The 27,275-nt window shown below is 43.3% G+C and overlaps 2 protein-coding genes across 5 annotated transcripts in view; one reads left to right on the top strand and one right to left on the bottom strand.

The window, feature by feature from the left end:
* Positions 1-443: 443 nt before the first annotated feature.
* On the bottom strand, positions 444-10,861 carry nfx1 (nuclear transcription factor, X-box binding 1). The gene is made up of 23 exons (XM_053860515.1): positions 10,614-10,861; positions 8,701-9,447; positions 8,287-8,448; positions 7,504-7,581; positions 7,242-7,347; positions 7,092-7,163; positions 6,889-7,028; positions 6,523-6,622; positions 6,221-6,438; positions 6,063-6,160; positions 5,953-5,983; positions 5,798-5,880; positions 5,586-5,694; positions 5,400-5,519; positions 5,250-5,329; positions 4,954-5,184; positions 3,946-4,019; positions 3,778-3,879; positions 3,130-3,267; positions 3,004-3,070; positions 2,493-2,638; positions 2,303-2,407; positions 444-852 (listed from the first exon to the last, which is right to left on the bottom strand). The coding sequence occupies exons 1-23, from the start codon at positions 10,630-10,632 to the stop codon at positions 777-779; spliced, it is 3,102 nt and encodes a 1,033-aa protein (XP_053716490.1). The 5' UTR covers positions 10,633-10,861; the 3' UTR covers positions 444-776.
* A 1,882-nt stretch (positions 10,862-12,743) lies between these two features.
* Positions 12,744-27,275, top strand: part of asap1b (ArfGAP with SH3 domain, ankyrin repeat and PH domain 1b) — a 62,776-nt gene continuing 48,244 nt past the window's right edge. For all 4 annotated transcript variants that reach the window (XM_053860214.1, XM_053860213.1, XM_053860215.1 and 1 more), the window contains exon 1: positions 12,744-13,373. In XM_053860214.1, the coding sequence (XP_053716189.1) occupies positions 13,248-13,373 (126 nt within the window). In that variant the 5' untranslated portion in view covers positions 12,744-13,247. The remainder of the gene's footprint in view (positions 13,374-27,275) is intronic.

Genomic DNA, 27,275 nt, shown 5'->3' with positions numbered 1-27,275 from the left:
TTTCATTGAAGAAGTCCACGGGGCTTTTATGATTTATGTTAAAAGGGAAATATACAGCACTTGAACACAGTGCGATTCAGTGGTATAATGACGCTCATAAAAAAAACCCAAAAAACGTACTTTAAATGAATTTAGAATTCTGTCGGTATTTAAAAAGATAAATAACATTTGCAAAATTTAAAGTGAAGCACACAGCGGAGAATGCTAATTAGCAATTGGCTTACATTTGCTACAGTAAGCAAAACCTTTTCTTTGTGGATGTCAAGACAAATATTAGCAAAGGAAAAGTACATAGTGGCTGTACAGCTTTTTTGCTTTTCATTTGTGCTCTCATTTGACTGAGTTAAGAGTTGCAGAAACTGTAGCTGTGGTCTCAGATTGCAGAAGTTGCTTTGCTACTTTGGCCTTTCTTCACTTTATTTCCACGTTAAAGTGACAACAACTTCACAGCAATATCTTCTGAAGCAATTTCGAGAAATTAACAACAGTGGGAAAATAAGTGTTTTATTGATTTGGTGCCATTGCATAGAGGAAGAGGTACAGAATACATTCATTCCTACACAGTCGAGGTCCTGATCAGTCAATTTAGTCTCGAATTGCTTGTGATGTTGATTGTTCTGGACGGAGTAACAATAACTCTGAACATAAAGGGACATCTGAACCGTCTCATGAAGAGGACGCGAGGGAGTGAAACCAGATTGAGAACAAGAGCTTAAAGCAGCGACCACTAAAGGGGAATTTCAGCGGTTTTTGGACAACTGAACGATTGAACTGCGTCAGTCTTGGACATCAAAGTAGTCGATGACGGGTTCTTCCTTCACCAGCTTGGACCAGTTGCTCGCAGGAGCCGACCTGAATCACAGTGAAAGGGAATTAGAAGAAGAAGCACAGGCACTGGGGAGAAAAGACACTTTGAAAGAGGACAAATGACCAGCTAACTACTGCACATCAAGAGGCCCAAGTTTGGTAGCAAAAGGACTGGTCATAATGTTACAGTCAATTGTGTATTAACTTTTTCACTTTTACTGTACACTGTATATCACAGTAATGATTATAGCCAGCAATTCAACAACTTTAACTATTTAGTGGCTTATACTTCAGGCATGGTGTCAGTAGTTTACATTATTTAGTAACAAAGCAACTTTTGCTGCGTGACTAAAAACTCATTTGATTTATTGGCTAATTTGGATGTCATTTTTTTATTTATTTATATATATTTGTTCTAAATGTAGGCACAGGTAATTTAAATTATGTTTGAAATACACTAAATGTGTTGGTTGTTACTGAGTTTCATCTCTACACATTCATTCTTACAATTTTCCGTCACTCAGACAAGTCATTTCTACGTGTTGTTAAATCAATGTTTTCCCATTAAATTATATTAAAATTAAGCCCAGCAGGAAGTAAAATATTACACACATTTTTGTGATGTCAGGATCAAAATGTTGTGATTAGTTATGTCTATATTATTTCTTAATCGCAATTAATCACACTCGAGCTGAATTAACTCATGATTAATCGCAAATTAATCTGTTCTAATGGTAACTTAAGGGAAGCTGTTACCAAGACCAGAGAAGCCAATAATGCTTTCCTCAGATTGTAAACACACATTCAGAAAAACTGCACGACAATGATGGCAGAACTATTTTTGGACTGAGGAGGAAGTGAAGCAGCCAGAGATTTGAACCTATTAGTGACAGCCTGTCTACGTAGTTTTACACGTGTGAATTTAAAAATATGAAGTGTTGTTCACTCTGTCATTCACCTGAAAGTCATCTTATCAAATATGAATAGTCTAAAAACCCAAGGATGAATGGAAAAAGAGCCCTTATTAGCTGAGGGGTGGGAGGGACGAACACCCTGCTACAGCACTTCAGTACAGTGTCGTCGCCATAGTCAAGTGTGTGTGGACTCAAATGACTCAAAAACCCAGCCCCCTTCCTTCTCTGCTCGTGTCACTGCTGCTCTGCTTCCTGATCCACACATTACTGGAGGGATGGAGGGTCATTCAAAACACGGCCACAGAGGAGCAGATGGCCATAATACAGACAATAAACCTCCGTCGAAAAATGTTATGAGCGTAGTGATGCATAACAAAGCACACTGAACTAAAATCTAATAAATCAAGAGTAAATTATTTCAAATCATCTCGAGTAAAATATTCAATAAAATATTAGAATTACACGCATTTGAGTTAGTTATTTATTATTCAGTCGCCTTCATTTATATAAAATATATATACAACATTTATCAGGGTATTTTACTTCTTGACCCTCGGCCTGACCCCGCAGGGGAGACCTACTTGCTGCTGTGCTGTTTGATATGAGCGATGGGAGCAGGAGCCCTGGTGGTGGTCTCTCGCTCGATCAGTGACGTCAGGGTGGATTTGGGACACGTCGACTTGCCCCTGATGACAGCGAGGAGGGGGTGAGGAGGAGGGAGGCGACATGGCTATTGAACTCCCCGTCTCGCTCAGACAGTGTAGCTCCTACCTCTGAGCTGTGATGACGACGTTGCGTTTGGGCTCGCTGTCGTAGCTGACGCTCTCCACGCCGTAGACCTCGGCCAGCTCGTGGATGATCCGCCGGTGATCTCGGTTCATGGGCTGGAAGCAATGACTTCGCTTGGGTTGTTTGCCCTGCAGGAGACGAACACAGACCTAGGCGTCACCAGAATGTGCTGTAGAATGTATTACAAGTAACATGCGACTTACGACCTGTTTGACTTACGTCCACCAGTACGGACGACCACAGCCAGCAGATGCGATTTTTTTTTTTTAATTCAATGTCTGGCACCGCAGCACTTAGCAGCCCGGCAACGCGTACGACAGTTACGGCAACACAGCATCTCACCGTCACACAGCCATCTACCACTACAGTAGTACCTATAACCATCGCGTCGGCTACTTTGAATGGCATTTGACTTACGTCCAATCAGTGCGAATACTTCAGCATATTAACCACATAAATAAAAGAGTTATTTGCCAACTGCTCATCACTTCACCTTGTTCGCGAGCTCCACAACATTCTTTATCTCCTTCTCCACCTCAGAGACGAACTTCAGGTCTTTTCTGGAAGACAGTGGCGCTGGTGAGCTCAGGTGCTCGAGGGTTGTGTGTTCAAACCAGACCTGGCGTCCTCTTTGAGGCTGTCGCTGTAGACAGAGGTGGAGCGGGTGTTGAAGGGGTCCGAGGAGGGGTCGATCTCCAGCGCCAGCGCTAGCTGCCTGTTACGCTCCAGCACAGCACATTCCTGGTCACATTCAAGCCTGGAAAAACATTTAACATTTAATTTAACTTCAATTTCGATAGAAGAGACTGGGATTGAGAAGCAGTTTATTCCATGCCTCTGTGTCACACCTACACACTGATCAATGACACACCATAATATAATCTATTAACTCCTGGCTGCAGCCAACAATGTCTCACATGTTTTTAAGAAAATTAACGACTAGAAAGCCACTCAATGCAACATAATAGTTTCAGGGAAACCCCACCAAAAAAAACATGAGACAGAGTGGCTGGGATTCTGGTCAAGTCAACTGTTATCTTAAAAAACAAGTCTGTAATAAAGTGTTTTATATTGGTCGACAGATGCTATAAAAAAAAAAAGCACTTCCACGACTGAAACAAACATTTTTCACCTAATTTGGAAGTCATTTTTAAAGCACTGATAAGATTAAGTTTTGATCCCACGTCAAGTTCACATCAGATTTCACAGAACCCTGTGAGGATACATTGAAAATATTCAGATAGCTTTAACACTTCTCAGCCACAACCTGGTCTGTTTGATCTCCTTCTTGGTGAGGAGAGGGCCGATGTCCATGGAGTCGCCCAGCTGCATGTCGGACAGTTTGCTGGCCATGGCGATGGCTGCATGTCTGTCGTGAGAAAACATAAATGCATGAATAAAACAAAGACCAGAGAGACCGCCAACTCAAACTTACTTCTGGTATGAACTGGCAGCTTCAGGACATAACACTGGCTCCTTCTTCCGACCACAACTACACTGTAGCATCACCTAGAAAAATATTCACAGCGACCGGTGAAGCTAGAGGCCAAGATTTGCTGCGTGAACAACATAGTTCATTCCAAAGTTGTTTAATTGCGACGGGTAGAATGGCGGTCCAGATGCAACTATGAAGCCAAGTGTAGTTACTAGTTTACACAGACAGGTGGCCGACACCTGCTACTTCGATCTGAGGAACCTTTGTGGGCGTTTTTCTATTGCAGTTATGCATATAGTATATACATATACATCATCCTCGTCGCTTCAGAGATGAGGACAAATTTCTCCAGTGGATCAGATAAACCTGTAATACACATGGCCGCCACCTGGTGACATAATATACCAATTAGACGATGACACGTTCAATTAAATCTTAAATTCTAGATTAAATAAAATAAGCTTGTATTCATGCTAATGCTTAGGTCTGTGGTTCTCAATCATTTTTTAAAAACAAAGTAGAAGAAGAAAAGAAAAAAAGACAAACCACCGTATGAACACTGCTTTGTTGAACTGAGAAATACATCCCATTGTCTTGCATGCTTTCTTTTATCATAATAAACTACTTAACTATTAACACAAACAAATTGCTCAAAATAAGAAGAGCAATAATACATTTATAAATGAAGATTTGTGCGCATGCTTGTGAACATAAACCCTGTGTATTTATATTCCGAATAATGTTGGTATTTTGATGCTGTGTTTTTGCCTCTCAGTCATCTGAGCAGCTCTGCTCCTATGATTCCAACCATGACACCATAGTTATAGTAGTAGTAGTCAGGAATGACTGACAGGCGTATGACATCATACACCAGGTACACAAGCCAGGGGTGTGCACACCAGCCTGGGGAGCACACCCCTGGCTCATAATGTTGCCGCCTCACTTTTTTATGGACGCTAACTTAAGGGTTCAACTTTTCTTTGCATTTCCTCAACAGTGAGTTCCTACCTTGGCGGTGCAGGTCGTGTGTGGGCAGTCTTCTCCGCTGTGACAAGAGGCCGAGCAGGGGTGACCACAGTCCGGGCGGGCCAACGTGCAGGGCTGCTGGCAGCCTCCTTCCGTCAAGCACTCCCCCTTGTGGCAGATCCGTTTGCAGCGGTGGATTTGGCAGGGCAGGAGATTGTTGCAGGTCAGGCCACAGGAGATGTCTTGGATGTGACAGGCGATGTTGCTGCGTTGCTGCCAGTCAAAAAAATAGTCAGGGACGACACCGCAATTGTGCGTGCTCAGGTGGACACGGTTACCTCGTGTTTGCCCATGCACCATTTCTGAGTGAGGTACGTGCAGGGAGGGCACTTCTCGTCGCTGTGGCAGTTGTGAAACACTGAAATGAAAAATGAATGAGGACAATTCTGACTTCTGCAGTGATATTTCTGGAGTGATCTTTTTCTTACCGGGGTGTTCACAAGCGTGTCTCCGACTGCACGGGTTACGGCACTCTGGAGGCTTGGTGCCACAGGGAATAGGGGGGTAAAGGACTGTGGCCCCGCAGTGACACGTCAGCTCATCAAAACCTGTAAACAGGAGACATTTCAGATGTTGTTTGGACCTTTTCAAAGCTTCACCTCTGAGCGACTGACTTGACTGCCAACACGGTCCGCAGTTACCACGGTGACACGGCTCTTGGCAGCGGTGCAGGCCACAGTTCAGCTTGTAGCTGCAGATAAGGGAGCACTTGTGATCCACAATCTGGATGGAAACAAATGGAAGCCAATGTGACCATGAAAAATATAACCATACAGGAGACTTTTAAACATGAACTGTGTGAAGTTTAGTCATCAGGGAGACTCACCACACAACACAACTCGCCACACTTGTGTCTCCCGCACGAGCGTTTCTTGTTGCAGCGCTTCTCACAGGTGAAGAGGAAATCCTCTGGAATGTTTCACACACTTCAATCCCAACGTACATATTCTTCTAGAGCAGAATATTCAAATCAATGCTCACCTTCATTTTGGATCAAGGCACACGGAACCTCCTATTAAAATAAATAAATAAATAAATAAAGGGTTTGATGGGGTCATCAGAAGAATTTGGATGAGTCATTGTTAAACCACCTTCATGTTGGCACCACATCTGCACCTGATGGTGGAAGTCAGAGAACACGGCCCACAGCTGCCCTCGTGACAGTCCTTCTCGCAGAGGTGGATGACATCTGGAACAGGATTTAGTTCATCCACACGTGTCCCAAAAAAAATCCACAAAGACATCTCACCATTGGAGCCACAGGCCAGAGGTTTGTTACAAGTCTTCCCACATGAGGGGATTGGATCAGAGCAGCTCTGTCGCTTCGAGTAACCCAAGTCCATGAGTTTGGCCAGCTGGGTTTGACCGCACGGACAAGACTTGACAATGCTTGGGGAGCGAGGGCAGGGCTCGCACTGGCCACGGTGGCATGGCTGCTGGCATCGGTGGGTCTCACAGTTCAACATCCTGCAGAGATACAAAATCAATCAATCAATGATGAGGCTCTTCCTGGTGGATGGAGGTCTCATCAACTCTTCACTTTAGGCTTACTTTCCACACAAGTGTTCACAGGAGAACTGACCCGAACCCTCCACTTCATTTTTTCCTTCGTCACACAGGACCTCCCGGGTGGTGACGCCGCAGAAACAGACTACAAGTATCACAAAACCAAAGTTTTTTTTTGGAACTTAGGAACCACCATCACACATGAACATGCATTTGTTCTGTTGGAACGAATCTTTTATTCTCATTGTATTCCACTGTGACTTGGCTCACATCTACAGTTGTGGTTTGAAGTCATTGCAGTTCATTGCACTTGCAGAATCAATAATGTTTGCTCTTATATTACTCCTCAGCTGTTGCCTGAAGTCCTATTTTTTGCCAAACTGTCACCTGTGCTTCGGCTTCTGCACTCACCTTGCTGAACCTGCAGCTGACAGGGCTGACACGGCCCGCTGTGACACACCTCTGTGCAGGTGTGTTTGCCACAGTTGAGTAACGTGCTGCACACGTTTTCACACCTGAGCACGGTCGACTGACCGCAACGCACCGGCTGACTGCGGAGCCAATGACAACATGAACACATAAAAGCAACGGTGAAAACGTTTAGGTCACAGTACCTTATTTTACCACAGACGCAAGACTTGGTGATGAAGGCCGGACACTGAGGACACGGACCAGGATGGCACAAGCTGGACGGCACAAGAGAAGCAACAGCAGTTCATTTGAGTCACTTGCATATCACGTCATGTATGTGTGGTATGACGTACATGTTGCAGGGATGGGTGCAGTCGTCTCCCCCTCGCTTCTTCCCACACATGTCGCCGCAGCTGTGAGGGATCTCACTGCGCTGCCACTCCGGGTTGGTCACCTTACCTAAACAGGGACACTTTTAAGAGATGCATACTTGCACTTATTGTTAAGTTACCAATTAGGAAAAAAGATAGCATGTATGTACATATACATATTTATTAGCGGCTTCTTTTTAGCATGATAGAGGTAAATACAGGTAACAGGTATGTGTAAGTGTACCACAGAAGCAGGTATAAGATGTTGGGCGTTTCAGGGCAACATTCTGGCAGGCAGGACAGCGCCAGCCTTCAGTGGTATCTGAAATATCAAATTCAACAATTTTAGAATGCCGATTTTAGGAACTGAGCCACAACGATCTACTTTCTCCTGCAGTCTAGAAATCCAGTATTCATTCATCCTATATGGAACTTAGAGGGAGGCTTTGTTACACACCAGAAAGAGACAAAAGAGCTAAAGAATGTTCTGGAACTGAGTCAGCATCAACAGGACAATATGGACACACACAAAATCACAGTGCTGTAAATGTGCGCAAGTTCGTTCAGATTTAGTGACCTTCATTTTTTTTTAATTGTCATTCAAAGTCAGAATTTCTAAGTTTAGACGGAATCTCTCGTCTGCATGGACTCTTTTTCACCTCCTTCCAGTCCATTACTGTAGATGACTGAACCCAAAAACTTTAACTGCTTTCAAAACCTCCACCTCCATCCGTCTTACTCTCTTTCTCACACACGCACAAACACTTATTCTGCCCTTTATTGCTTTTCTCTTCAGTGGCTCCATACTCTGACTAAAGTTATCCACACTATGCGCAAACACTACAGTTTGTGGAGCCTCTTCCATACTTTCACCTTAAATCTCCATTCCTTGGGCACACACCTCCTCACTGTCGTCACATATATCCCATACAACCCTCACAAGCTTCTCTGCTGCACCAGACTTTCCCATTTTAAACATCCCCACATCTGATGACCTCATCATAAACAAGGCGACTCAATGTGGTACCTTCAGCCTGGGACACCGGGGACCGAGCCCACTTCTTGATGCAGTTCAGGTGGAAGACATGGAAGCAGCTCTGACAGCTCCACACTGGAGCCATGTGCTTGATGACATCACAGCACACCATGCACTCGTACTTCTCCTCAGACAGCTGCTCGATCAGACATCCTGCATGGAGGTCACAGTTCAGGAGAGCAAGTTCAAGGTTTAATGTTGCAAAACAACAATGATGACGACGTATGAGTGACAATTTATCTTCTCTATCTTGTGTTCTCAGTGGGATCTTTATAGTCATGGTCCATTATTGAATTCATATTCTCCAAAAGGAGAAATGTACTTGGTCTTAAGTACTTGGTTCAGTACCAAAGTGCTAAACAAATAATTGCTTTCTTTTCTTAAACCACAATGCAATCTTCTCACCGGTCTGTGTCTCTTTGCTCTGATGAATCTTCTCCCGGGATCTCTGACTAGGTCTCTGGCGTTGAGATCGTCTCTGACCTCTTGAGCGCACCGAGTCCTGACGTGATCCATTGGTGGGTCCCTCGTGGCCTCTGAACTCATGCTCCAGGAACATGTCTTCCTGAGGTCTGGGTGGTTTGATAGGTCCATGTCTTCGGTTGCTTTGTTGATCCACTTGGTGATCAGGATTACTGCGGCTCCTCTGGAGCGTCCCTGTTTTGGTGTCCTCAAACTGCTGCTGCTGTTGTTGATCTACTGTTCTGTTGTTCTCCTGCAGGTGATGTCCCTTCCCTCTCCTCGGCTCGTGGTTGAACTTCTTGGCCTTTTTCACATCTCGGCTCTCGTTTGGTTCCTCAAAACTCCCCGCTTCTCTCCTCCAGGTCGGCCCGTCAGCTCCAGCTCCAGATTGCTCTTGGTTTTGCACCCTGTCAGCTCCAGGCCTTTGCCACCATGAACGTTCTCCACCCCTCCTTCCGCCCCCACGTCTTCTTGTTGCCGGCTCGCCATGGTGAGGAGGATAAAAGCCATGTTGAGGATTACATGGAGGATAGCCCTGAGAGAAGTAGCCAAAGTGTTGAGAGGGATCAAAACTGGTACTATTAAAGCTCCTGTTGTTGTTGTTATTGTTGTGCCTGGGATACCCTCGTCTGGATTTGTGGGGGTTTGTCTTTAATACAGCCAAACCTTCTAGTCCAAACTCAGGTGGGTCTGTTGACAGAAGGAATCAGAACGTTTAGACTCCAATGAAATCGAATGAAATAAATCCATCATTTTAGCTTCCATTTTATCTTCCTCTTATGAAAAACTTGACAGTTATGTAAGTGTGTGAGTCACTCAGAACTTTGCTTGACGCAATTATTGTGAAACATTTGCTGATCTGGTTTTGGGTCATACCAGTTTACCATCGTCTGTCAACCAATGTGGCCTAGTGACTGGTCCTGGTCATAACTAGGCTTTAAATCCAGGAGAATCAGCAAAGCGTGGAGGACTGCAGGCGCAAATCAACTAGTGATAAGAGCCTACATAATTATTTGTATTCTTATGTCTAGTGTTCTTTCTACACCAAGGCTGTGCCCTTTTGCACAGTCAATTCAGAACACAACAGCGCAGGGAACGGTCTTCAATAGTCAGTGACTATAAAACCAATGTCCTGTTATGTAATTCTACCTTTATGAGGCTAGCAAGATATAATGTCAGACAGAAGAGTCAAAGTTTTCACTACACTTTACATGAAAATAAATCCTAGAACTTTAAACTACAACAAACAACTGATCGGAAAACAATCTTGCATTTATATCCTGTATACATGGAAATCACTTGTAATATCAGTTAATAGAACTGTCCAACCAAAACTATGGAATCAGAAATCTAAATGGCTTTGATATTGGACATGAACGTTTTACTCCCTTTGATTTGAAGCAGTTTAATAGACAATGAATCGCAGTCTGACGGCCTTAATAGCTAATTTTGTTGGTAAATTCCCAGTTGTCGCAGGACAGTAGGTGATCAATTTTAGAGGGTTAAAAAAAAAAAATGAAATTTACATATGTGAACTTCAGTCTATATACAAATTAAATAGTTTTAATTATGCTTTTTTTCATTTACTAGCCACCGTCAGGATTCTAAAAGTGGTAAACAAGTGCTACCGCAGATCATGAGTCACGAATTCCAAACGTAAACCATTCTGTCGATGGTTGCTCATTTTGACGACATGTAGCAGTAGCTAATGACAGCTAGCACAAACTAGCTCGAGTCCAGTTTAAGCTGAGCCAAGCGAGCGTCACGTGTTGGCTTCATTCGACCATTTCACAGAATGCCGAAGGTCGTTTTAATACGAACATGTTTGTAACGTTTCAGTGGATATCTTCAGTTACCTGAGGAGCCTTCAGCCATTCAGCCCGAGTTGGGATAGTCGCTGCCCCACGCAAGTTCAGACTCACCACGGTGTTTTCCAGACGATGACAAGTACACGCGGGGATAACTCACAAATGACAGGGTTAGTAATCAAAATTTAAGGATCAGAAAAGCGACGGTTTCTTCGTCAAGACTCGACAACAACCTGCCGTCCACTCACTTGAGCTACAATGCTAACTGAGTCCGAGTAGTTACCGCCACACTTCCGGAACACCTTTTCCGAATAAAGTGTATAACGGAAGCACTGATTTTTCATTTTAATTTACATTTCCGAAAGCAAAGAAATTGCCCTGTAGTTTCACTCAGCAATAATTGATAATAATAGATGGAAATAATTTTATTTCTCATAGATTGTCAAAAAAAATAAGGGAAGCATTTTGTGTTAGAGGCACAAGGTGGCGCTTTTTATTTACGTTCGTTTCACCGCAGAGTCAGAAGAGCTTGAATATGATTTCTCACTTTACAGTGATTTCAATGTATAATAATAAATATTATTATTATTATTATTATTATTATTATTATTATTATTATTATTATTATTATTATTATTATTATTATTATTATTATAACAACAACAACAGCAGGTACAATACTGCATAAAATATTACTGGTATTGGTTGAATAAAAGACAACAATTCAAACCTAAAACGATGGATTCCTATGTTACTCAAGAGTGGTTTCACAAACAAAACGATTAATCATTGAGTAACTTTCCGTTCTGAGTCCATGTCTTTCAACTTATTTCCAAACGCATCTATGAAAGAGGAAGTGAGTAAAATACTAAGATTAAGTTTTGTTTATATGACTCAAATCCTTTGATGGAGGCAGCTGATATTACTTGTTGGCAGATTTTATTCTTGTTTAGCCCTGTCATCCATCAGAACCTCTGACTAGAGCAGCTTCTCATGCAGACAGACAGAAACCAGCTATGCTGTTCAGGGGGTCTAAAAAGCCATTTGGCCTTCGACACCATCTTTCCATCAGGCTCCTTTAGTGACTGGGCTGCCTTGGTCTCCACAACACAGTAACCAACTAACGGTGTGTGAAAATGGGTGAACAAATTTCATCTGGCCTCCTCCTGAACATTGGTGCTCCTCAGGGCTGTGTGCTCGGGACACTGTTATTCTCCACCTGCTGTTGCCTTCTACTTCACTAACCGCAACATCTAATTTCCCATTTAGCGATACTGATGTAATAATGGGTCACAACCTCCCAGAGACGACCCACCTGGGCATGCACAATCATCGGCCACCCGTCCCATCCGACACCTGTCCCACCCTTTGGCTGGAGACATTGGTAGTTGCTATTAGAAAATGAAAATAAATCAGGGAATCTTCAATCTTACGGCCTCTGAAAGTGCAGCCAGGGCATTTCCTCTGACACAGGAACATCCCTGTCAGAGATCTGTGTGCACCCACCGTATTTTTATTTACAAATAATTAAGAAATACAATGAAATGACCAAACATTGGAGAGGGAACCCACCTTCACACTAAACATCACATTAGTATTACTGATCATAACCATGTAGTCATCAGGCAGCCAAGCCTAATATTATCAAACTAAATCGAAGTATCGATGCGTAAAACAAACATGAGGCCAATATGCGGTTGCTATTTTTGCGCTACGTTGTTTTCTCTAAAAGACCAACAGCTTTCTCTGCAGTCGGATCACGCATGCGCACTGTGGTCATTTTCGCGTCAGTGGGTGGGAGAGAAAATCGTCAAGCATCTGCTCATCGGTAACCAAAAACCGTTACCTTGAACGTTCGTATTTCAAAATTAAACAATAGATCGCGTTTTGTATGATTCAACACTGAGTGGAACTGTTTTACAGTTGCTTGTTTACAATGATGCAGTATTTGATGAAGAAGAAAGTGTCATTGTTACAGAAATGCGAGTCCAAGGGTGATAGGTGGCATTTATGTTACCGAAGGATGACTTATTCTTTAATGACAAAACGTTGTAGTGCATCGTAATTATATGAAATTATTTTGTTTTCCATTTACACGCGCCGTTGTGGCGCGGCTTTGACTTTTATTTTGAAAGCACTTCCCGGATGTTGCTCGTATCCTCCCCGCTGGCTTGTCTCCACTCTTGTACAGGAGAGAGTGGCGGTGGAAGTCTGCGGCAGCCTTTCGCATTAAAAAACATTAACAACGACCGAAGACGGGAGGACCGAGCGCCGCAGAAGTTGGACATGACCACGGCGGACTCCGGACTATGATCAACCGCGAGCAGAGGGCCGTAACGGTGGAGTGTTTTCGCGGAGTATTGAACATCTGTAGAGCATAATGTGGCCATCCGCTCCGCTGGCTTCTCCCGCGAGCTCCAGTTAGACGGACACTATTTATAAATGCGCCTCTTCTTGTCTTGTAAAACTGACCACAGCGCGTAGACCTCCTTCCATGGCCCCTGGAGGACAGTGAAGTCACCGGAGAAGAGCCACGTCTTATTATCATCTCCATAGTTTTCCCTCCTGTAGCGGCTCGCACCAGACTCCGCTTCGTTTTCACCTCGCTTTCGCCTCTTACATGGTTCTATCCTTCTGAACGCTCATCGACAACCCTGCGCCGGGCATTTTCCACGTCCCAGGATGCCGGATCAAATATCGGTGTCCGAGTTTCTCTCGGAGACGACAGAGGATTACAATTCTCCGACCACGTCCAGCTTCACCACCCGACTGCAGAGCTGCAGGAACACCGTCAATGTGCTGGAGGAGGTGAGGCCACGCTGAATTCCAAACATAATTTCACCGTTCCTTTTTTGGATCACAAGTCACCTGTTGATGTTTTTGGTGGCATCGTTTCTGTGACCGCCAGGTGCGCGCGCGCGCGCGTGTGTGTGTGAGAGAGAGGGAGAGACCTTGAAGGTGAACTTGACTGCTGCAGCAGAAGAGAGGCGGGTGGGTGTCTTTATGGAAAGTAAAAGGATGTGCACTCAGGCCTGCAGCCATCCTCTCTCTGTTCCCGATTACATAACTCCCAGCATCATCTCCTCGCACGCTGCCAGCCTCTACCGCTGTGAGTGACAGGCAGGAAGCCCGCCCCCTGCCTGATGAAGGATTACACAGATTTATGGCCGCAGTCTGGTTGCGTTTTTAAACTGATCAATTCACCTTGATGTGACGCAGCTCTGTCACCTTGGATTATGTCAGCGTAAGCGGGTCGGGCAGGTGGGCTTCCATTTGTGTGTGTTGCTGGCCTCCCTGCCCCCACTGTCACCCTCCATTGGCATCTATCCGCTCCTGACGAAATGGAGCATCGAACCAGGGAGCCACGCACCTTCAGTGTCCTGTTAGCACCGAAACGTGACCTGGATTTCCAACTCGGGGTGGAAACTGACGTCAACATGTCGCACAGCTGCAGCAACTCTTATGAATAGTTTATAAACATCGGGGTTGCAGTCACGTGCCCCGCTGAGATGAACTGGTAAAGGGCTGGGGTCTGAAAGTCAAAACTCCATACCATTTCCAAATACACACATCGCATTTTACGGACCATTACGCACAATATTTTTCAAAGTTACTCTGGTCCTGTGACTTATATGGATAAGTATGTCTAAAAAAGACATTTTACCGCCAATCGGGAAGGTCGTTCTCCAAGCTTGAAATCTCACGTCATCACACGATTAACCTCACAACTACAGGAAAACACAACATCTATCATAGAACTGGACATTATTAAGGTGGTTTCTGGTGTTTTTAAGTGGAGTTCCATTCCGAGAGAAACATCGTAATACAAAATCAGAACCTGCATTATTTGCCAAATATATTACGAATTTTTCTCCGGCTGATGGTGACTCTGCAGTGAATTTGCAATAAACCTGTTCACTAGGATAAACACAGATAGAAAACAATCTGCGAGAAATAATAAATTACATGTGCATGTATATTATATATCTACTGTGTAAATAGAATATACAGTATACTTTAGTCCAGTGAAAACCCAGGATAAAGGTTTATGATTGTTATGGCGGAGGGGAAGGAAGAAACTGTCCGGAACACCAACGCTGCCGTGACAAAAAAACAAAATATTTTTTTAACATGAAGAACAGAACCACAGATAAATAGTCAATTCTGTAAATAATTAAATAACCTGAAAAAACAACAAGACAGTCATGTTTACCATAATTAAAAACAAAACCCCATCATAATGTATGTGTACTTGGTCCACACCGATGTACTTTGCCACAACTGTCATAAACAACATTTTCAAAGCCTCGGGAGACTTGAGGGTTGTATTAGATTAGATTAGATGGCCTTTATGTTTTTCAAACGCCACTGGTAAAGCGAGCAGTAAGATCTTGGGTTTAGTTGCACGTGGGCTTCTTTCTGCTTCAGTCTGCATCTTTAATAGAAGAAAACGTGTTTAGGTCACCAGCGTGCTAAAGGCTGTTTACCACTGCTACTGGCTTATGTCAAAACAACCGAAACTCATTGAGGAACAAGCTCAATGCAGGTAGTAACAAAACAAGCAATATTCAAGCGGGCCACCGACCACATTTGTCTCACTGATCAGTTTAGTTGAGTGAGGTAAATGATTATCAAGAGCTTTACTAACCTGTTGGATTTTGTTGAGAAGGCAAGGGAACTGGTGTCTCTAGTATCTGGTATTCGAGTGTCAATACTCTCTGAGTGTCTGTAGTTTTGGCAACTTTGTCAAAGGGAACCTGGCTGACAAAGGAAACAATCACTCCTAGATTAGGCTAGATTAGATTAGATTAATTAGATTAGACTAAACGTGGCTAAATTTAGGTCTGAGGGCCAAATCTGGGCCGCCAGCTCATCTTGTGTGGTCCTCGGGAGCTTGAAATTAAATTGAACTCTAACTGAAAGTGCTCCAGTTCAACGCCATGACCCATACAGCTGTTGTGTTGATGCGTTTTCTCGCTATAGACTGTTATTTTAAAAATGCAGTGAGACATTTGGAAAGTGGATGATGCAGTGTCAATGCTGAAGCAGCACAATTTCAGTATTATGAAACTAACCACAAATGGTTTGTGCTCTAATCAACCACTGATATCACACACCTCTTAATTCCTGTTGAAGTCCTGCCGGTTATTGACTGTTAAATATGAATAATTTTGCCATTATTGTGTAATCTACCCTTCAACTAAAACTCTGTCAAAAAAGAAATTGATTGACATTGAGTAGATATTAAAGATGGTCAAACACTGCTTTTATATATTATATTTACATTTTTTTCACAGTTATGTTACCAAGGTATTCAACACTTCTAGTAGTCATCAATTATATTAACAATCTTGAAGTAAAGGACATGAAATATAAACAATATATCACCAAATAATGTAGTTTAAACTTATAATGTCATGGTTTTGCCTTTTTTATCATTCTTTTATATCATTAAAGTAAAAAAAAAATCAAGTTCAATTCAAGACTCTTTTGTTCTGTCCTTTTTAGGCCTGTCCTTTGCAACAGTCACAGTAGATAGTGTGGCCCTCTAGGATTCTATTCTACTGTAAATGTTTATTTGGCAAACTTTTTCAAAATATCTAATGAACCAGTCCTCACTGAGACCACCTGAGTGGCTTTATCCTAGCTTGCAAAGTCAATCGCTTCTATCCTGTATGTCAAGTCACAACTGCTTCTTAACCTTTTTTTGTAGCACACAGTAGAGTCGATCTACAATCCTCATCTATTGACCCTATAATTATTAAAGCCTTCATGAGAGGCAGGTCGATAGATCAAATAAGAGGGTAGTGTTTTTGGCTGCTGGCGGAGCTGCAGTCGTAAATACCAGTCGGGATGGAGTGCTGCTGTCGCTTCAGGTGCTTTGTGGCTAAATTGTTGTTGCTGGCGTGAACTTGCTGGTTATGTAGGGTTTGACGCTAATGTAGCTAAGTTTTGCTCATGAAGCTGGAGTATGTACACATGCATTTACTTCATGTTTTAATAGATTATGTGATCATGCTATGGAAGTGCTTTGGATGCTAAATAGGTACTTCAATAGCCAGCACTAATGTATTTGCTTAATGTAGCAACAGTGCCTCTTTAAATGGTGCATCGTTTGCCTTTCTGTAGTGGTGAGTTCCACCACTGCCCGTTGATTTCTTCATCGTGAACAGGCCTTTGATGTGGCTACTCCAGTATAAAACTGAAATAGAATAGGTATTAGTGCCTCAGTGTCTTCAGTGCGAGTGTAGATAAAATACTGGTGGCCTGATGGCTATTTGAGATGCAAAGTTCCTGTTCAGATCAAATGTTACTGGAGCTATTCACAAGTCGAGAGTGGTTTATAGCCAATTGATGCTCCTTTTATGTACACAATTGTACCATGCTGCTTCCATGGGTTCTTTGAGATTGTATTGCTGTACACCGATATACCCACCAGGGGGAGCAGCCCACGGTCAAAAGTTCATGACAACAACAAACACACACGGTGACTGTGGAAGAAGTATTGATAATGCACCTCTTGCACAAAAGATGAAGTCGGAGGCAGCGTTGTAGGAGGTGGTGGTTATTGAGGCCGTTAAATATTTTGCAATTGGAGGAGGGAGAATTTCAGCCCTTGTTATGTCTTCTTCGTGTCTCATTGGAGATACGTATCGGGTAGTAACAGCAACAGTGCCCCCCCCGCGGCCTACTTAAGCTTTGTGGAAACGTGCAAAAATATGGACGAAATTAACACAGAGCACGAACGGAATGCTCTGTATGCAAGTTGAGTTTTATGGTCGAAAACGTTTCGAGAAAGGATGTGTTTCTGTTTTGTGGTGCTAATGTAGATGATGCGCTTGGTGAACTAGATTTGTGTATGAACTACTTTTCAGCTGCTGTTGATATCAGTAGAAATTTCAAAATGAAATGAAGTGATTTCAAAATAATAAAGCTCACGTACCACAAGTGTTAGCTGTGAAGGAAAACTGTGGGTGTGTCTAAACCAGAAAATCCAAGTTGCATTGCTTATTTGAGTGAAGTGCTAGGGTTTTGCTACTGTACCCAGGGGGGCAAAACTTCTTTCTTTCCATCTTGCATAGTACCTTGGACACTTCCATAGCTAGAGGATTGCTGGGCTAATGTAGCTGAAGTGCTTGTAGCTTCTAATTCTAATGGTTTTTCCCTTAGTCATTTCCTGTCCGAGGTCACTACAGGAAGTCCTCCTCCCTAACCAGTCTCGGTCATTGTCTTTATGTCCCCATTCATCCATGAACTTCATCGTCTCCAATATCCCAACGCTGTCTGTCTTCTCCACGTGTCCCAAGCCATCTGTGTCATATCAGTTTCAATGAGGAGGCAAAGTTGACGACACACCATTTATTATTCCAGTACTCTTTTTTTCAGAAATATAATTTTGAATCAAAATGGGTGAGGAAGAATGTTTATTTTTGCAGCGGGGCTTGTGTGTCTGCTGACTGTAACGAGGGAAAGGCTCTCTCATCATGAATCACCTCTCTGGCGCTGCGCCTCCCAACCAAGAGTCTGCAGCGGCAGCATAAACCAAAAACATCTGTTGGAAGGACGGCCATGTGTGCCGGGCTTCTGGAATTTATGCAGAGATCACATGACAGGGAAGAGCCAGCAACATGCTCTTCACTAGTCAAACAAAGGAAAGACACCTCTTTACGCCGGGACAATCTGGCTGGGAAACACCCATCACGTGCAGGCCGGGGCAACTCTCTGAGATTAGTGGGTTTTCTTAAATGCCTTGTTTGACTCTGCGTCGACATGTAGGGACTCATGAAGGACGCCCAAAAGGCTTTGTGTGTCGTGTGCAGTTAGCTATCAGAACCCAAGGAACGTCTCTTCAACTACCACAATCTGGTTTTAAAGGTATTCAACAGGTGATGGACCATTGAAATTCCCCTCGAGCCTCTTCGGCAGTGGGGGAGTGATGTTTCTTACACAGTGTAGCACTGCACCAAAGTACCTCAGTAGTGTATTCCCAGTCATTACGGACAGTGTTTCATCTCAATAGCTAGCTAAGCATATATTTTGGTGATTTCTTCCTTAGTTCTCTCACCCACTGTGTGTTGAGTCTCCATTGTTTGGTAGATCTTTCAAGGTCCATGGGGATACACCCGGGTTCTGGCAGGATTATTTTCCAGCGTAGTGGTGTCTCCTGGGTTGCGGGTGGTGGGGTGGTCTTAGTCATGGTAGAGAAGTACCGGCGTTTGAGCGGCAGAGTAGTCCGGACGGACAGATGACAGAGGGTATTGTGCATCTTTCATGGTCTAATTCTCCTAATCCTGGGTAAAAATTCGGGCACAAAAGGGTCTCATGATGCTAAAGTGCTTGGGAGAACCCTGGGGTACCCTAACATAATGATGACTTCACACCATTCGGGCTTGGTGGTTGTTCCTTAAGGAGGTGCTGGCTTTTGAACTCAACAAACCATCTTACTTCATCTTTGTCTAACACAGTGTAGAATGTAGTGTCTCCATGTTGGGTCATTATTTTTGAACACGCTGCCAAGCGGCTGCTTTGGAAGCGCCAAAAATCGTTGATCCTCATGTTGAGCAGAAACAGAAGATGATCACCAGTAGTGCTGTGTTTAAAAAATCGATTTTCCGATTCTGAATCGATTCATACATCAATTCCATAAAATCGATTCGTAGGTCCAAAGATCGGATTAATTAATTTACGTTTTAACACATATTCTCCGGGTGAAGTGCACATGCGCGCACCTGGGACACCAAAGTCAAAACAACATGCCTCCTCACAGTGCCAACACTAGCAATGTTCAGACGCGACCAAACCAAAAACGCGCTTGACAAAACTTGTCATGTGATTATGGCAACAGCTCAGAAAATGGTTTAAATACTAACCTGAATCGAGATCGGATCGGATCGAATCGAATCGAATTGAATCGTGATAATCGATTCTAAGTCATGAGAATCGGAATCGAATCGATTCTTGAAATTAGAATCGATACCCAGCCCTAATCACCAGTTGCACACACGCTATCGATATGCTGACTACGAGAGATTGTCTTGGCGAGCAGGTTTGTTCAATTGCTCGTAAGCGTTTTCAGGATTGTTGGGTGTCTGGGGGTCCTGAGGATGCCTTGTCCTGAAAATAGGACACCCTACTTTTAGGCAGAATGCCTTGAGGATGCCAGGTTTCTCCTCCACTGTTTTCTGTTCCTTAAGATGTTTAGTCAAGGCTTTTTGTCTTACATAATTTTGGTGTATTCCACCCTTTATGGCGGTTACTTACAACAGTCTACAATAGCTTCATGTTAGTGTAAGAATGAATATCTTGAAGTTATTATTATTTTATGTTATTTTTTTTATTTTTTATTATTAATTTTGTTATTATTTACGCTTAAATCATCATTATTCTAAAGTAAATTGACTCTCGTGTGACTTGAACCACATTCCTGCTGAGGCACGGCTTCTCTTGTCAAACTTGCTGCGTCCCTCATTTCCTGAGTATTTTGACAAACTAAATAATGCAGACTTACGTGGTAAATATTTAATGCTGTAACCTGAGGGAGAGAGAGAGGCGCCTGACCACAGGAGTGTTATCAGTCTTAGGGTTTTACCAGGAGTCGCAAAAAAAAGAAACAGTTGTTCCAGAACGCTCTAATTCAACATGACATGGTAATTATTGATCTGTGCTCAAGGACACGCGAGTATTGATGACTCACCATCCGCTGCCTTGAACCCCCCCCCGGACCCTCCCTTCTCTGCCAGCAGAGATGAGTTACTTTTGGAGTGGTGCGGGGAAATGGAAAACATTAAGCCGATGATGTCAGAATAAAGGTCAGAAATATGATGATCGTTGTGTGCGGTCAAAACCTGACCCAAATGAATGATATTCACCTCACATTAACAAAATCCCACATTAAAAGTGGCATACATGTGCCAATGTTTTTAAATAAGTGCAGAAATTAAGAAGGAATAAATAACTGAAATATGCAATCTTGGACTTAGTAAATAAAAATATACAGAAATAATGACAAAAAATGTTATTTCCACCTTTTATTATATTATTATTTCCATTTTGGCACTCCTAGTATTCGTAAATTGACAGTTACGCAGGTGTTTGAGTCCCTTCAACCAGATCAAATCTGATATTTACTCAAATGAAAAGGTCAAAGGTTGTTTACCCACAACAACCTTTGTGGCTTCTTTTATGATTGGCCTGAATATTAGCAGCAGGCACTTGTAATCCCTCCGGAGGGCTTGCATTGTCTGGACCCCGCAGATGGCACTGAGTTTGCGTTCCTGAACCGCAGCGCTATTCGCAGTAACACAAGGGAAGCCCTCAGCGTGCCGGCATTCCTTTGAGGATGCCTGTCGCACCACATCACTGGGGCTGCGGCAGAAAATGTTGACTTTTCACAGTCGCTCGGTTCAAGCATGGCTGGACCTGACCTAATAGGCTCAGGCCTTTTATATGTTAGATTTTATGTAACGGCCTTTTCATTTACCCCAACAAAGAGTCGGATGCTATTTTGGGAACGGGAGGAAATGAAAGTGAATGAGGGGTTTTATTCCGAACCACTGCGTACTTGTACAGAGAAGAAAGGTTTTGCCCCAAGTCCTTTTTTTTTTTTAGATGTTTTTTGTTTTTAAGTCCAATGGTATGGATCTTACATGTGGGATATCTTGGAGGACTACTGTTTAAACTGACTTCACCAGAGGAAAACAGAGCATTTTCAATCTTTATAGGTTGCAGTTTAATCCTTAGCCAGAAACACACGTCATCTGGGGGCAGAAATCCACTACCTGTTTATTAAATACAGTCGCTGCCTTCCACTTGTCCTTGGAAGTTGGAGCTGGGAGTGACATCACTTCCATGCCAGCACACTTGTTTGTGTTCCCTTCGTTGCCTCCCATTGGAAGAGTTGGATCGGAAAATTAATGTCACGGAGAAATAATGAGCTCGATATTTGTTAAATCTTTTCTTCATTTTGTCTTTTTTTTTTATGTTTGAACGACTAAAACACATAGCAGATCGGATCATTTATGAGTTTCAGTTTCAGAAATCCCAACAGAACCAGGATTAAAGGAAGAAATCACTTCAAATGTGGCCAGTCAGTGGACTCAGGAGTGAAATGTATTCAGTGGGCCAATGTATTCAGTATGACAACCTCGCAGACGTTCAGACAATTTAGAACTCGGGGAAGAAACCGGAGATCCAGGAAGACATGCAGCCTAAAACCGACTATTCCTATCCTACCTTCACACTCATAAAACTCTGATGATAGAGTTCCAGACAGTGCTAGAGAAATCTTCCTCAGCTTGTCCACGTTGCCGGGGAACAGAGCGGCGATTTTGTTCAGGTGGTTGTGGTTGATCTGGTAGATGATCTTCCTATCCTACCTTCACAGTCATACGAACCCTGATGATAGAGTTCCAGACAGTGCGTTGCATCTTTACTTAGCTTATTAGCAGGTTAGATCTATATTGACTTAAAAGATTAATTGTATAACTCTGTTGCTTATATAATGCTTATATAAACCAGAACAACTCCACAATCAGCAGCTGACTGTTCAGGAGCTGCTGTATAAATGATCAAGATTGTTGCTGCTTGCTTTTTACACTTTGTTTCTGATCCTTCAGTCGTCAGCTCAGCACCGCTTCTGAAGGAGCTCTTTATACACCTGCTAAAATCCACACGTATATGTTTGTCTGGAGAGTCCTCGGCACCTGAGGCCATCGACGTGATGACACGTCATGTGAGCACAGAGAGCGCCGTCGCATGTAACATCCTGTCCAACGACAAAGAGTTAACTGTAACAAGGTCAACAGTAAGAAAAGCAGATGACCGAAGGCCTGTTTCTCTGGTTTTCCCCAAAAATTTACTGGAGATGGTGTTTGAATGGACACTGGAGTTTGTGCGTGAGAATGTTATCTGAAGATGAATGGTTTAAATTTGTTACAGTTCTGCCTTTGTGTGTTAGTGTTGTCTAACTAATGTACATTTGTTTGGCCTGTTTGCGTACAGCTGGGTCTGAAGAGGGGAGGAAAACTTTTTCTTGTCTTGTGATCTGACAGTTAAGTCATGAAGCGTTTTACTCTCAAAAAGGAGATGATGCTGAATTTCCATGTCATCTTTGGCCTGCTTATTGAGACGGTTGCATGTCACGGCTATTCCTAGCTAGTGAGATGGTGCTGTTCATCGGCTACAAAGACGGTCTATTGAAAATATTTCTGTGACACCTTGTGACGACTGACCACTGTGGGATGTAGATGGGACTGAACAACGTTGAAGGCCTGCATTGTCCACACACCATGGAGCTTTTTCTCTGCTCCATGGTGGTTGACCTCCAGACATCTTTACAAGTCACCTCTGACATGGAGTCCACTATCTGTTCCACACTCTGCAGGTGCAGTGTACTGGCTGTGGTGGCGGAGTCAAAAGTCAGTTGTTGTGTAGGGGGGGTACCTGTAGGTCCTTAAGTTAGGGGGAGAAACATAGATACTCAGTTCATCATTGGAGCTCATGTGTTATTCCACACTTGTACGGAGGTATGGAGGGAAAAAGGTGAGGTGTGAACAGAGTGACATACGCAGGCATCAGCTAGATTTGCATGCCGTGCTACGTTAGCTTAGTGACCCATAAGTGGATATGAGATCTAAGTGAGGCCAGATAAGGTGGATCCACTGAAGAAGAGCACGTCATCCTTAGCAGTCCTCATGGAGGACTGACGACACGGTAGCACTGTCAATGAGAGTCACAAACTATGACAGAAACAACAGAACAACCACAAAAATCTCACTGTCGGGAACCAAGTGGAGTATTGAGTATTAGACCAGAAACTCTTTACCCTAATGATGTTGGCCGTTTTACAGGTCACAATAATTTAAATATCAGCCCCGAGTAGCTCATCATTGTTAGTTTGTCCATGTTGGTTAGGTTGGATTTTTCAAGCGTCTTTTTCCAAATCCCCTTCGAGGATTGCTTCAAAGTAATGAATTATTTATGTGGGAGAATAACTTTTTAGATGTTTGGCTGGAACAAAATGAATTGAGTTCATTCAGCCTTCATTAGTGGGAGCTGTTGAGCACAAGCATGCCTGGCTGATATTACAGTCTAATCTTTCCCCACCGTTTCTGTGCTAATGCACAACGTGGGAGTTTGCACTGCTCTTTTATTTGAACTGGATTGTTGCCCAGTTCTGTGTCAGATACTATTTGAATTGATTTAGAATTATTATTGGTGCTATTGTCCAAGAAGAAAGTGAAGTTGTTGGTGTCTGGGTGTCGGGTGGTTTCGTGTAGACGTGATGTCCTGGTACTTGGGCTCTTCTTAAACAAAACTTACGAGGAACCATGATAACATATTTCGTCTCTTTCTATCTTTAAGGATTGTTGCGTCATTTAGCTAAAGGACGATACCCCCGCCCCAATTCTGGCAGTATTAGAATTGGTTTGCCAGTTGTGTTGTCATTTTTTTAACACCTTCAGGTGGCTGAAGGCCTCAATTGTTTCATGTTAACCACAACGCATAATTTATGTGTCAAGGTTGACTGTTTTGGCCTTAAACTTTGAGTTGCTGTTAGCTTTACGCAAGTCTCCTCTGGAGCCACACTTCTGTCTTCTTGACAGCGGAGATGCTAACACTGTGGTCCATGCCAGCCACACTGGCCCTACCACACTGTTTGTAGCCGAAAAGTATCTTTAGTTTCCCCAAATATGACGTTGATGCCTTTTCTTTCGGTCAATATTTAGCAAGTAAATTCATTGAGCTGTTGATTGACAGAGATATTTTTTCTCCAGGACAGGAAGAGAAGACTCTCATGTGTTCGCTGAACCAGATCTCCCAGATACTTATTTTTGGTGGGAGTCAATTGTTGATCTGTAGTTAAAAATATCTTCTGACCCATTTCTTATTTTGTTGCTAAATTACTACCCAAATGTTCTGTGTACGATCGCAATGTCAGTGTTGCCGCATGAAGGGAGACTTGCAACTCCGTCTTTCTGGCCGAGGAATCCCACAGACAGATGTGAAGACCATCCCAATCTTCTTTGCCTAAATCTGTGGAAGAGCATGGGGGATAAGTGTCGCAGAGCTGAGCATGGTCGCGGCGGCTAATCCACCGGCGGCTAATAGCCCTTGATGATATACGCTGTGCAGCTGTGGCGGGAAGGTAGGCCAACAGCTGTGGCCCGCAGACTGATTATCAGATTTCACTCGCAGTCGGCCAACAAGCGCACAAACAAGCAACACAACACAGCCGCACCTCCTGCTGTGGGAGACGGAACAAATTAGAGAATGGCTGCGAGGTTTGTTCGCATTTATAGAGAGCGGTTTTAAGAAAATCCCTTGCTTTTATTTAATGTATTCAGTCTCTGCAGCGCGCTGGGATTTACCACTTGTGCAATGAAACACTCACATGCTGAAGGTTCTTCTCAAACGTTTTTTTCTCACATCCTATTGCAGAACTGATTTCATAAGTTTTTCAGTTTACTCAACAAGCACACTGACAGTTGGAGCTTTCACTGAGGTGGCAGTTTCACTTCAGGCTTATGAAGCTGTCATTTCGGTGCATCCCTATTTGACGCCAGTCCAAAGATAGTATTTATGAAAGTTGCGCCTTCCTGAAGTATGTTTCCTTTTTGTCATTGGTTCAACTCTTAAGCTTCCAGTCATCCTGGTTAGCACTCGCAGTACTCATGTCTGCTTTGTTCAAGACTCTCAGGAATGTGATTTGGCAACTCCATTGTACGACTGAGGTTCTCTCTAGAGTGCCGGAACTCTCCCTCAGAGAAGCCAGTTGAGGTGGCTCTAGCGTCTTGTTGGTAGGAAGCTTCCTTCATGGGGTGTTCCGGTCCTTGTGGGTGGAGGCCCCAGAAAGATCTACGACATGCTGGAGGGAGGGATTATGCTTCTTGTTGACCTGCAGGGTTTCCACTAGGATTTTTCTGAACTCCCATGTTAGCTGTTAAAAACACCCTGAAAACCACCGTAAACCTTTTCCACCTCCATGTTCCGTTACGTGTTGTACGCTTGCGCTGATGTTTCCCCTTCGTTTATATATGCTTGATCACTTGAGAGTTCATCTCTAAATTATCTTTATCCTCAGTTCCACGGACAAATATGTGTTTGTAACTCAGTCTATCCAACAGTTACTTTCATGCTTTAATTGTTGACGTTCGCGGAATATGAAAGCGAGATTATCCAAACTCGAAAGACAGCGAGCCTTTTAGCCTTCACTGATGTGCTCAAACAAGGATTGAAAATGGTTTTATTTGAGTATTAATTGACTTACATCAATCACCAAAGCAGATGGTTGTTGGTTAATCTTTTGCCAACAGGATTTAATTCTCTGACAAAAAGCCCTGAACGTGTCTTAATCCTTTTTTTGTCTAATTTCTGATGAATCACTTTCGTCCTAATCTTGTTTTACGTTTCATTATTGTTCATTAGACTCTGGGAACAACCAAGTAGTTGTTTAATTTGGAAGAAAATAAAAACGTATTTGAGGTAAAACAGAAATCAAATAAAAGGTTAACTGACAGCGCTTCTTGCTGGATATTTAATGGATTTGGTGGGTGTTTTGGGTATCGTCGGGTCATCAATGATGGAAGACGTTTGCCTACTTCTCCTCGTAGTCTCAGATGGCAAACATTGTGGCTTGCTCACTCATGCCTTTTTTTGGGGGGCGGGTCCTACAGTTTATCATTGCAGCCATTATATAAATTGCTGACATGATTTCCCCAATGGATGTCTCTTCCAACCCCACTATACATATATCATGTAGAAATGTGAAGAGAAACTCCACATTTTCTCTGCTATCTAGAGCTTCTACTCGGTAGTTCCGAAGTATTGTTATCCCAGCCACTTGGGGTTAAAGGTGGGTGCCACAAGTTTACTCTGGATTCGTCTAGACCAGTGGTTCTTAACCTTGTTGGAGGCACCGAACCCCACCAGTTTCATATGCTCATTCACCGAACCCTTCTTTAGTAAAAAATAAAATATGATACACTAACTGCAGACTAGACTGAGGGGTGGACCTCTACGGCGGAGGCTCCACCAAACCCCTGAGACCGACTCACCGAACGCCTAGGGTTCGATCGAACCCAGGTTAAGAACCACTGGTCGAGACAAACTACCACTCATTCAAATTAGAGACTCCGATTGGTCTGTGTTTTTGGGCATCGGTAGGAATCCTACACAAGTGTGTGGGGAACATCCTGTACAACCCTCTGTATTGATCCTTCCCATATTTTCATTCCTAAATATTTCAATCATATTTCTTACCCTCTTAGTGATCTCAATATTCCAGTCTTCCTGGTGTTATTACATCTTTTATTAAACTTACTCAACTCCAATAAGACCTCTCATGTGACCCTTGGACAAGTCATTTCCTTCCTGCCACCGTGAACCAAATATTATTTTTCGCTTTATCATCAGCATCATCAGTTCTGCAATGATTTCCCTTTGTTAGTTTGTGCTTTCACCTCAGCAGAAGCAGCTACACACCCTCCTGCTCTTCTTTTGTTCGCCCTCTATGGGTCTTTGTTGCTCTTCGTCCTTGATTTTGGTGCGGTGAAAACCCTGTTGGTGCTGGAGGACTTCCCTCCAGCTCCACCAGACAGTCTTGCATTGTGTCGGCTGGCCCTTCCGCCGTGGCCTGAGGGGTAAACAATGCACCTCTATCTTGAGCTTTGATGGTTTGGCCTTGGACTGCGTGTGTGTCGGCGGAGGTTC

This window comes from Synchiropus splendidus, chromosome 3, assembly GCF_027744825.2.
Source record: "Synchiropus splendidus isolate RoL2022-P1 chromosome 3, RoL_Sspl_1.0, whole genome shotgun sequence".
In the NCBI taxonomy this organism is placed as follows: domain Eukaryota; kingdom Metazoa; phylum Chordata; class Actinopteri; order Syngnathiformes; family Callionymidae; genus Synchiropus; species Synchiropus splendidus.
This window is presented reverse-complemented; position numbering and strand designations above follow the sequence as displayed.

Coding starts and splice junctions, on each gene's coding strand:
- nfx1 (XM_053860515.1), bottom strand. Junction 5,520..5,585: donor CGGACCGTGTTGGCAGTCAA/GTCAGTCGCTCA, acceptor TCCTGTTTACAG/GTTTTGATGAGCTGACGTGT. Junction 2,408..2,492: donor GTCGTCATCACAGCTCAGAG/GTAGGAGCTACA, acceptor CGCTGTCATCAG/GGGCAAGTCGACGTGTCCCA.